This window comes from Littorina saxatilis, linkage group LG3 (genome assembly GCF_037325665.1).
Source record: "Littorina saxatilis isolate snail1 linkage group LG3, US_GU_Lsax_2.0, whole genome shotgun sequence".
NCBI classification, from domain to species: Eukaryota; Metazoa; Mollusca; class Gastropoda; order Littorinimorpha; family Littorinidae; genus Littorina; species Littorina saxatilis.
In genome coordinates, this window is record NC_090247.1 from 64,687,638 (window position 1) to 64,699,715 (window position 12,078).

Consider the following 12,078-nt stretch of genomic DNA (forward strand, 5'->3'; position numbering starts at 1 on the left):
CCCAACTGAGGACGAAAGAATCGAAAGACCAATTTAAAGGATCAAACACAACTTTCATATTTGTGATCAGCGCATTTTGAATTCACTGCTTGTTATTCTCCTTCACTAAGGTAATACAACAATGAGCATGCTGAAACTGTCTGCTTGTCTAAGTCTTCTGGTGATATGTGCCGCCTTGCATCTTGAAAAGAAGCAGATCGGCGAAGGTAATATTAATCTCTCTCTCTCTCTCTCTCTCTCTCTCTCTCTCTCTCTCTCTCTCTCTCTCTCTCTCTCTCTCTCTCTCTCTCTCTCTCTCTCTCTCTCTCTCTTGATTTGCCACACTTAGTATTACGTCAAAGATATGCTGTGCATTGTATGTTCTGAACATATTTTTGTTGTGCTATTGCTACATGTTCGATTGCTACCAGCTTGTATTTATAATTACCTGCATAGTATGCATTTGATTTTATGAATAACCACATATCATGTATGCTCTTCATGCCTCATCTTCATCATTATCATCATCATCATCGTCATCATCATCATCATCGTCATCTTTATTATCACGTGCTGAAGTTTTCCGACCTCCTTTTGTTGGTTAACTTTTTAACTTTTTAATTTTTAATTTTTTAATTATATAATTGTGTCATCATCATCATCATTATCGTCATCGTCATCATCATCATTATCATCATCAACATCATCACTGTTATTCTTATCACCAGGTGGTCATGGTATCAGCATACAGGACTGTCACCTGATGGGTAGCCTGGAAAGGTGCAACGCATGTTGTGACAGCCTCATCTCTGCCGATCACCCCGCCATGCTGCGTACCTGCCGCGTGAACAGCTGCAAGAGCTTCTTCGAACAGCTTAACCTTCTGGGATAGGAGCTGGGCTGCCGGTCCATGATAAGGGTATGGTTCTGTTGCAGTAACGCAAGTAGACTGGACCGTGCACGCTATGTTGGTTGTGTGTGTCAGTGTGTGTGTGTGTGGTGTGTGTGTGTGTGTGTGTGTGTGTGTGTGTGTGTGTGTGTGTGTGTCACTGTATGTGTGTTGGTTGGGGGGTGGTTGATTGTGTGTGTGTGCGTGTGTGTGCCAGTGTGACTGGCCGGCGAAACCTGGTGAGGGTAGCCGATGGGTCTCATACCCTCGGTGACATTTAGGTCTGTCTACCTTTGCACGTGAAGACTGGGCTCGGCGGACTGCGCGGAAGAACCACCAGCTGGTCAACGGGCAGGAAGGCGATTCTCTGCAAAGCGTTGTGGAACGCTAAGGGCACGACAAGACACGTAGGATGTCATGGCCATCCACTGCACCCGTCTCCGTCTCCAGTCGTCTCGACTCTGTCCTGCCACTGGATCAACGTGGTCTCGGGCGAGAGAGTGAGGTCGACGAACTGCGCAACTCACCTCCTCACTTAAATCCAAATCACCGCGCAAGTCACCCTGAAGTGCTAGCCAGAGCAGATCTCCCCAGCATCACTACCATCCTGATGCAGTCCCAGCTTCGCTGGGCTGGGCACGTAGCCCGTATGCCAGACGAAAGACTGCCCAAAAGACTGTTCTATGGCGAGCTGCAACAGGGCCAGCGGTCCCACGGAGGACAGAAGAAACGCTTCAAAGACACCCTCAAATCCTCACTGAAAGCGTTTTCCATCAACCCTGACACGTGGGAGAAATCTGCACTGGATCGTGCCACCTGGCGCTCCTCCATCCACAAAGGCGCCAAGATGTGCGAGGCCAGCAGAACCACCGCCGCTGAATTGATGAGACAGACCCGAAAAGCCCGTGCCATCAACCCTCCTGGAGACGTCCCACTCGTCCCTTGTCCCTTTTGTGTCCGAACCTTCCGTGCCAGGATCGGCCTTGTCAGCCATCTACGCACGCACAGAAATAGCCAGCCCCAGCAACCCCCGGATGACTAGAGTGGTCCTCGTCGAATCGACGGACGAACAACACATGTGTGTGGGTGGGGTGAGGGGGTGTGTGTGTGCGTGCGTGCGTGTGTGTTTGTCAGCATGTAATAATGTATGTGTGTTAGTGTTAGTGTGTGTGAGTGTGTCAGTCAGTGTGTGTGTGTGTGTGTATGTGTGTGTGTGTGTGTGTGTGTGTGTGTGTGTGTGTGTGTGTGTGTGTGTGTGTGTTGTATACCATTCTGCAGCATTCTCTTGGCTTCTGTAATAGAAATTAATCTGCGCGGTAGTAAACCCATGCCATGGTGAGGATACATTATACTTTTGACTTTCAAACACAGTGCAGGCTAAGTATGTTTCCTTCGTGTTTGCATACTTGTGCTCCGCTCAGCTAAAATCATGCCCAGGTGAAGTACAGCTCTGATGACAAGAGCAATTAGCAACCCTTCGTTAATTGATCACGTTCGTATCGTTGCACATGCACTGACCTTCTCGCATGATCGCAACTAAACATAAAATCTAACATCTTCGCAGGCTCTGGACCTCAAGGGACATACGTTCTGAATGCGCTATAGTATAAGTATAACCCCCTTTGCCAAATAATTTGGAAGATTGTTTGTGTGTATGAAGCATGATTATCTTGTAAGTTAAGCGACTCACTGGTTTGCTTTGACATAAGCGGCCACGACTTACCCTGCTGACCCTATTTTTCCAGTTTCCTCGTCTAAGCCCCCCCCCCCCTCCCCCCCTACTCCCCCACCTTCCCCTCCTCATTTTCCAACCCTACCCTGCCCGCCTTCCCACACGCATACACAACAACAACAAATCATTTACTAGTAAGGCCAAAAAAAAAATTGTCTGTTTAGGGTAACCCGACCGACCCTATCGATTTGGCGCCGACCCAAAAACTTTTTTTTGATTTCAAAAAAAATAAAATAAATAAAAGAGGTAAAAATGCTAAAAAGAGACATTTGGCGTTTCTTTCTCTCCCTTTCTCTCTGTTTTATTTATACGTTAGTTTTGAAACATGTATTCATCAAATATAAGAAGTGAATGTTCAGCCAACATAGCATTTACACAAAAAAAAAAAAAAAAAAAAACTTTACCTACCTACCGACCCTACTTTTTTTGGTCATGTTACCCTAAACAGACCATTTTTTTTTTTGGCCTAACACACATTACAAACTACTTGCAATTGTAGCACTTGCAGAGCCAGTCATGGAAAAGAACCCGTTTTCAGTGTTTGGAACTGTTCCAGGTGCCCGCTAAGGAATGACACGACCATTCTTAGGAGACCCTTTCAAGTGTGTCGGCTGTCTTCACTGAGAACGAAGTATCACACTCACAGCCCAAAACAATATATTGTGTTGTTAACCGACACACCTAAAAAGAACTACTGTGTTGCTGTTCTGTGATCATCATTATAAGAGAGAGAGAGAGAGAGAGAGAGAGAGAGAGAGAGAGAGAGAGAGAGAGAGAGAGAGAGAGAGAGAGAGAGAGAGAGAGAGAGAGCATGTGTGTGTGTGTGTGTCGCAGGGGCGGACGAGGGGGGGTGCACAGGGTGCAGGTGCACCCCCCCTCCAGCAACAACAAAACTGAATAAATAAAATTGGAAAGCTGATTCTATGACCATTTCTAAGTTCAAATGGCACCCCAGATGGCACCATTTTGCTTCTTTGGGCAAAACAAATTTTCGGGGGTGCATGCCCCTGGACCCCCCTAGCAAATTCGGGCGCTTCGCGCCCATCACATTCACTTTCGATTCAAAGTGCACCTTCCCCTTGCAAAGCAACTGATCCGCCCCTGGTGTGTGTTTACCGAGTGATCTTCATTCTGATAGTCAGTTTGTCCACCGATTGATATTCATTGTCTGTCAGTCTCTTTCTCTGTATGTTTGTCTGTCTGTCTCTCTCTCTCTCAGTCTCCCCCTTCGCCAGGCTGTTTCTCTCGTTCTCTGACACAGACTCAGAGACACACACACACACACACACACACACGTACACAGATCTAGACACACACACACACACACACACACACACACACACTCTAGCCGTACAACAACAACTACACTAAACAACAGTTTATGAACCGATCAGACTGACATTAGTCGGATCTTCTAGTCCGTAAGTGACCACAGAGTAAGAAAATACTTTCGTCGGTGCCTATGAGAAGTGCTACAACTATAGATCTATGGTAAAAGCAGTATACGCACTCCGAGTGACTCCCTTTGACACAACTTCAAAGGGACTGCTTGATCTGCTGGCGCGTATACTTCTCAGACACTGGTGAATGAAAGTCGCCCATAGACGGAAGGGGGGGGGGGGGGGGGTGCTTGAGAGAGATATATCAGTTAATCATCTGCCATTTCAGTTTAAGGCACGGTGCTGTTTCAGTAAAAACAAATAAATAAAAATGTGCATTTACGAAATCCAAAAACAAAGAGACTGCCAACGTTCCAAAATTCAGAATAAAAAAACAAGAAAGGTAGGTTGTTGGAGCGTTTGTTATTGACAAAACAATACATTCACTGTATACATTTTGTCAATAACAAACGCTCCAACAACCTACCTTTCTTGTTTTTCGATTGTGGATTTACGAGCTAATGCGATGACAAGTAGAGAGAGCGAGAGAGTGGGCATTTCATTTACTTATCTATGCATTTATTCATGCCGGGTGGTATGTCATGTATTCCAAGTCAGTTACGTGATAACATGGCCTAAACTGATTGTTTTTGAAAATGCCGATTAGAACTTCGAAGCCGGGAAGCAGTTTTGACTGATTAGCACGCAACACTGACGAAACTGGCACTAGGCACCATGCAGTCCACGGGCACTGACTCGTCACGAGCGGGTCGGGATCAACTGAAGTGGGCGGGGCCTCATGACTACTACTGTTACATAAGTAGAGATGACCGTCCATCAAGGCAAGACATAGCCGCCGCCCACCTCGTCACGAGTGCCTGTGATCATAGACATCTATGCTGTGATGCAGTTTATGGACGTATCGTAATCAATAGGCCTACGCAGGGCCGGACTAGGCTAAGAGGAGGGGGGGGGGGGGGGGGGGTTGCCAGTGGGTAGGTCATATTCTGAGATAGGAAAATGGGCGCTCCTTGCATAAAACGGCATAAAATAAACAATAATAAAAAAATATTTTTAATAAGTGAGGTACATGTTTAGGCTAGGGGGGGGGGGGTTGCGCAACCCCCATAACCCCCCCCCCCCCCCCCCCCCCCCCGGTAGTCCGGCCCGCGGCGTCCGGCCCTGCTACGTGAACGACTCAGTTTAGCGTGTTAAATTCATAGCTCATAATTCAGTCTCCAAATTTGCAGAACCTGCACTTGTAATCAAAACAAGTCATTTAAGATCCCTTTGAAGTTACGGAATGAACTCCGATGAACTGTACGAATGCATTTTGTTTACATGGGTCAAAGAAGGAATTATCCGTATGAGCGGGGCACGGGAGACAACTCTTTCGTGTAAATGATGTCCCATGGTTGACAACGTACGCCATTTTCGGTGCATTTTCGTCGATTGAACAACCAAATTAATTAATTATGCTTAAGTTTGGAGCTCAATCCGTCAGTTAATTTCACGACAAATGTTCTTTGGCTTGCTTACATGGACTTGTATCAAAAGTAAGTAAAGAATGTCACTGGATTCTGAGCTATGAATTTAACACGCTAAAGTTCAAGATTACTACACATTACGTCACTAGCACAACACATTTCGTCAAGCTGACATTCGTATCATCTCGTCAAGTCAGTCACTAAAACCATAGACCTATGCTAAAACTGAAACTAGTGATAATCAACACAACATTTCTACAAGGGAGACAACCAGCCGAGAAACATGTTGGGCGCATAGTAAGAATCCGGGGCAGAGTTGGAATCTCGCGGGACTTCGTCACGCCTCAGTAGATTTCCAACAAAGCGCGTCATTTCCGGAAACGCACCGACTCATTCTAGAAATGGCCCTCCTTTCGACTGGCGATGCTAGTCTGCCTCTCGCCCTTGACCATGACGGGTGACCACAGGGAAGAGGTGGACAGTTTTGTCGTGGAACTTACGCAGAAAAATACAACCGTGCTCACGCAGAAGAAATATGACAACATTGTGCTGTTTCTAAAAACAAAACGTACGGACCACATTGAAGATGGGAAGTCTTCGAAGTTCAAGTGGTGGGTGCGTGAAAAGAAGTTTCAGCCCGTGAACTTTCCAGGATTGGACTTAAACGACGTTCTCTGCATACCCAGCAAACAAGAGGTAAGTTCGTAGTTATGAAACGTGACTGAAAGTATTTCGCTATGTTGTTTTATTTATTTTTTCGCATGAGTTTTTGTACAGTTAATGAGTTATGGTTATCTCAACTGTTCTTGATTCCATGGCTGTCAGTGTCACTGTCAGCCAAATTTCTGTTGACATTGAGACTGAAAGTATCAGATGACATGTTCTATGGTCCATCCAGTGAATAAAACTCAGTTTCAAAGTTCTATGCAACCATGTGTGATCAATGATAATTCAATGTGTAACAGGTTTCCTGAACAATCGTCCATGTAATACGAGCTGTGTGCCTGCCATTAGAGTCATGCATTTTCAGTCCTTTAAAGTTTAAATGATTCGTATCATTCTCTGTACTTTTTTCTGTAATACTCTAGTTATAATAACACAGACATGCAACAAAAACATATCCATGTCAAACATTTTGGTTTCCATGTCAACAACCAGTCAGAAATCAAGTTAAAACCTTAAACACAGGCCGAAAAATAAGTTATTACCTTTTGTTGTTCATAACTTTACAGTTACACCGTGACATAGTTACAATTTAATTGAATATTCTTTAACTTTAAGTGCTCAGCTATCATTGTAATAAAAGATGAAGGTGTTCATAACTTTACACTAATCTTGCTTAAAATTAATCTGAACAATGACAACTCATGGCTTAAAATTTATTCAGTTACTTCAGACAAAAGCTAATTAGGTTCATTAATATATATTTATATAACTAGTTTCAATATTTGCCCCCAAACTTCCTTGTTCCTTTGATTCCTACAACATTGGTCTTGCTTAGACTTAATTAATTCATTTTGTACTGTTCATGCAGATTAATCGTAACACTTAACAAGTGTCATCTGTCAGTTGTAGAACTTGTACCCTCTCTTAATTCCAGTAGAAAGCACTATAGTTACAACAGCATATATATATATAATATGATAAAGAAATATCATTTTGCGCTCTGAATTCTCAGTATTTCTCAGTTAATTATGTAAGTGTCCACTTGATCTGTTGTTGTTGTTGTTGTTGTTGTTGTTGTTGTTTTTTAAAATATATCCAGACCTCAATGAGTTGTTTTGCTATGATTGTTGCTTACTTGTGTGCAGAATGCTGAGTCGCTGCTGGCAAACATTCCAGTGGCTGTGATGCGACAATGTCACTGCCAGATGTTCAGAAAATACAGTCATCAGAGGCTTCTGCAACATGGACGTCCTCGAGAAAAAAACATGTGCGGCATGCCATTTTGCTCAAAACCGGATTTGGCAGACTGGGTGCAGAGTGAGAAATGTCACTCCTGGTGCCACTTTGACTGTGCTGGGGTGGAGATGACGAGAGCTGAGGTCTCGGCAGAAGAACATTTTGTGTGTGTTGTGTGCAAGGACTGATGAGGAAGTGTTGATTTATGTCTTCTACCTTCCACCTGCATGGGGTTTTTTCCTTCTCAATTTGTTCATTAGTGCTGTATGATGTTCACTCACAGACTTTTCTCTGCACATATTCAGGGGGTGTCCAGAACGTATGTGTGTGTTTTCAAAAATCATGTTGTTCTTTCCAAATCGTCTCACCTGAGTAATTGGCGAGTCTAAGAATTCATATATACATGTGTCAATCCATATATCCGGCCAAAAAACTTAACATTTGAGGTTAGCTTGGTTGTTTTTCAAGCTAGACCTCTGAAAAATTTAGGGTTCGATGATCTTACAAAGTCCTTTGTTTGTACTAGAAACTTGCATTCTCCCAGTAAGGTAATATATTGTACTACGTTGCAAGCCCCTGGAGCAAATGTTTGATTTGTGCTTTTGTGAACAAGAAACAATTGACAAGTGGCTCTATCCCATCTCCCCCCTTCCCCCGTCGCGATATAACCTTCGTGGTTGACAACGACATAAAACACCAAATAAAGAAAGATTTTACAAAGTGACCTCAGTTTGGTTGACCCTCTTCAAATTTTGGGGTCACAGCGGGGTCATGTTCGTTTCATTGGATTAAAACTTGTGCGTTGAAGCTATATCAGATGTTTTTGAAGCTACAGGTTTGAAACCTTGTATACTTCTAGTGTTTGATAATCTCCAGACTTGACCTAAGTTTGATTGACCCTTGTCAAGTTTTGGGGTCACAGGGGGCCAGTCATGTTTGTTTCATAAAACTTAACGTTGAAGTTATCTCAGATGTTATTGATTTGTAACTATGAAAACTTCAAGGGTAGTTGTAGTTGATAGCCAACATGAATCTAGTTTGAGATACCCCTGTCACATTTTGGGGTCACTGCGTTGTGTCATTATTGCATTGCACAACTTTGTTACATTTTCCATATGTTTAAATCAACATATTCAGGGGGTGTCCAGAACGTATGTGTGTATGTGTTTTCAAAAATCATGTTGTTGTTGTTTCATAGTGGCACTGGGTTTCTTGTGCAAAGTTTAAACGGATGTGTTTTGTAATTTTTTTAGTCGTGCTGTACAGTTTGACGCCAGTTTACAAGTAGTGCTTCTGCTGAGCATCAAGATGTGATTAATGTATTTTTGCTGTCTGTCTTATGGATTCTTGTGCAAAGTTTAAACAGAGGCATTTTATGATTTTTAAATTGTGCTGTACAGTTTGACGTCAGTTTTCAAGTAGTGCTTTTGCTGTGTGATTATTTTGATGTGATTAATTTATTTGTGCCGTCTGTTTATTTTTGTGTGTGGGTGTGCCAAGTTTTTACAGAGGTGTTCTCCTGTGAATGTGAGTTTTAAGTAGTGCTGTACAGTTAGACTCCAGTTCACAAGTAGTGCTTCTGCTGATCATTAAGATGTGATTCATTTGTTATGTGCTATCTCTTAATTGTGTGTGTGTGTGTGTTAAACAGACATGTTCTACTGTGGCATTTAGATGTGCTGTACCCCCCGCGGGTTAGGGGGAGTCCCATATTGGTTGGGACAAGAAAGAATTTACCCGATGCTAACCAGCATGTCGTAAGAGGCGACTAACAGGTTCTGTTTCTCCTTTTACCCTTGTTAAGTGTTTCTTGTATAGAATATAGTCAATGTTTGTAAAGATTTTAGTCAAGCAGTATGTAAGAAATGTTACGTCCTTTGTACTGGAAACTTGCATTCTCCCAGTAAGGTCATATATTGTACTACGTTGCAAGCCCCTGGAGCAATTGTTTGATTAGTGCTTTTGTGAACAAGAAACAATTAACAAGTGGCTCTATCCCATCTCCCCCCTTTCCCCTATCCCCCCTTCCCCCGTCGCGATATAACCTTGAATGGTTGAAAACGATGTTAAACACCAAAGAAAGAAAGATGTGCTGTACAGTTTGATTGCAGTTTACAAGTATAAGTGCTTCTGCTGTGAGATCATTGTGATGTGATTAATTTATTAGTGCTGTCTATTTGTTGGGTCAGTGTGCCAATTTCAAAGTGTGTCTTCTGTGACATTATAGTGCTGATTATTATAGTTTGACCCCAATTTTCTAGTTGCTTCTGCTTTGTGATCATAATGATGTCACAAATTTTTTTTCTTGTAATTTTCTTGAAGTATAGTTTTTTGTGTGTTTGACTGTCAAGTTCAAACAAGTATCTTCTGTAACTTTTGAGATTTGCGTTACCGTTTGACCCCAGTTACCAAGGTTTGCCTCTGCTGTGTGATAATTGTGGTGTTATAAGTTACGTTTTGCAGTCTTTTGTGATTTCTTTGCCATCGATCCATTTTCATGCAAACAGCACAAACTAAGCAGTAACGTACTTTGTTTTAATCAATAAGGCAACTGAGGCTGTATCCTGAATAATGTCATTATTGTGGGTATATGAAAGCTTTGTGCACCGTAAAATATTTTTTTACCCTTGAACATTTCTTCTGAATTCCATCTTCTAATTTTTGTATCTCTGTATTTGTGAACAACAAACTTGCCTAATGATGTTTGCCTTTCCATTTTGTGTGTATAAAACTAAATGAAATGGTGTGTGTGTGTTCATTGGTGCTCATACATTTTATGTGGGTTTTTTTGTGGGAGAATTAAAGTTTTGATTTGCATCACTGATTTCTTTGTGTTGGTGTTCCTGTGAGACTGTGGGGTCAAAGACAAGCATTTGACCTAGGGTGTGAGTGTGTGTGTGCATTGCTCCTCAAGCATAATGATGTATGAATTGTCTTTTCTTGTCTCAATATAATGACATATATAATTTCATGCGGCTTTCCTACTAAGACAGAGAAGTGATTCAGAGTGAATCAAATGAAACATAATGCATGTGGGACGTACAAAAAAAAATCTATATAATTGTAATCATGTGAGGTGTTAAAAACGTGCATAAATCCCTTCAATTAACAAGATGTTATGGTTTGAGTACCTGAACCAACCTTGTTATTTTTTCCGTTTTAAAGCCAGGCGAGGCTTCTTAATCCTCACCTTAAATGCTAAAATTCGTTTTTGGCAGCGTGCTGCCCCTGCAATCCGCCAAGGCCTAGGCGGCCCTTGGACCCCGGCAGTAAAAAAAAAGTTCAGTCGCAGGCAAAATTCAGACTCCCACCCATGTAGTGTAAAGCCATTAATCACAGTCATAAGTTTGTTTTCATATTCTGTTTGTTTATAAATTCAGTTCATTGATCTCTGTTTTGGTCTTCGCTTTGTTGCTTTGGTTGAAAAAAGTGACCTTCTCTCCTTCTGAGAAAGCTACCTCTCTTGTGTGGTGTGTGAATTTAATTAAACAAATCATGAAATGTATGCATTGGCAGCTAGTGCTTCCTTCCCTTTGTTTATCAAAGACCAAAAGGCATTATTCAAAGAAAAGTCATACTCAACTTATATGATGCAATCAAGCACACAAAATGTAGCACATATAACATAGCACAGTTGTTCCAAAGAAATATAAGAGCATCCCTTGTACCCCCCAAAAAAACACACACACCTTGCTTAGCATCATAATGATTGGGATAGGCAGACACTGTGTACATTGAAACTGGAGATGTATTCAAATATACCATATTACCAGGTTTTTCACATATGCACACAAGCACACATTTAGTGCTAATGTTTGCATTAATTACTGACTTTAATCCTTTCAAATTCTTACACCCTCTGTATGAAAATTATGGTACCTCCTGTTGATCTTGTGCCACCAGGACAAGTTGTTCACAACCATTACTTAAAAAGTGTTGAACACAAAAATATGTCATTTTGTTCTCAGTATTTACACATTCTCAAGCAAGTAATAAAAAATTGTTCTGCGCTTCTGCCCATATATATAGCTGTTGAATATAATCTTTCTCTCATAGAACACACTTGGGACATATACATACATGCATCTTCAATTTCTGTGACACTGGGTGTTCCCAATGACACAAGAATGGCCGGTCACAATGAGTTAACAGTCAATAATGTTAACAATAAACCTGTTAAGATGCAGGCGGCATATCATAATGAATTTGATACTGAATGCTGTTGGTGGCTTTTGTATTGACAATAAAATATAAAGAACGCAAAAGTTTACGGAATACACAGAAATTATCAAGCGAGTTTGTTAATGGATTTTACTTTACAATAATATAACATACTTACTTTTAGATAAAAGAAAAGAATTAAGTGCAAATACAATTTCCACTCAGTAAGTTACATTTTTGTGCAAACTGACCCAAACTAAATGTTAACTGGTCCCTTGACTCCTACTTACAGTTACCAAATACCTACCCTGAACCCAACTACATACATGCATCTATAGATGTTTGGCATGATGATGATGGTGTGCTTGGGGTGTGTGTGGAGGGGGGGTGCATAAATATAGCCACACACTGATATACCCAAACCAACTATACTGTACATTGAAAAAGAAGACAATCAAGCAACAATTAAATTACGCATGAGTGTTGTCAACGTTACTTACATTGTAAGGGTAAACTTCACTAGCACCAGTTAAAATGGCAAACTGAAGC

The 12,078-nt window shown here is 41.7% G+C and overlaps 1 protein-coding gene and 2 long non-coding RNA genes across 3 annotated transcripts in view; all 3 read left to right on the top strand.

Annotated features, from left to right (window-relative positions):
• Positions 1-3,291, top strand: part of LOC138961018 (uncharacterized) — a 3,565-nt gene extending 274 nt beyond the window's left edge. The window contains exons 2-4 of the long non-coding RNA XR_011454122.1: positions 111-206; positions 708-898; positions 3,157-3,291. This is a non-coding gene — a long non-coding RNA (uncharacterized lncRNA). The remainder of the gene's footprint in view (positions 1-110; positions 207-707; positions 899-3,156) is intronic.
• LOC138961017 (uncharacterized) lies at positions 1,104-1,946 on the top strand. The gene has a single exon (XM_070332624.1). It carries the CDS (start codon positions 1,281-1,283, stop codon positions 1,908-1,910), a length of 630 nt encoding a protein of 209 aa, XP_070188725.1. The 5' UTR covers positions 1,104-1,280; the 3' UTR covers positions 1,911-1,946.
• Positions 3,292-5,756: 2,465 nt separating the features above from the next.
• LOC138962949 (uncharacterized) lies at positions 5,757-10,192 on the top strand. The gene is made up of 2 exons (XR_011454664.1): positions 5,757-6,162; positions 7,278-10,192. It is a non-coding gene; the product is annotated as an uncharacterized lncRNA (long non-coding RNA).
• The last annotated feature ends 1,886 nt before the right edge of the window (positions 10,193-12,078 follow it).

Coding starts and splice junctions, on each gene's coding strand:
- LOC138961017 (XM_070332624.1), top strand. CDS start 1,281: ATGTCATGGCCATCCACTGCACCCGTCTCCGTCTCCAGTCGTCTCGAC.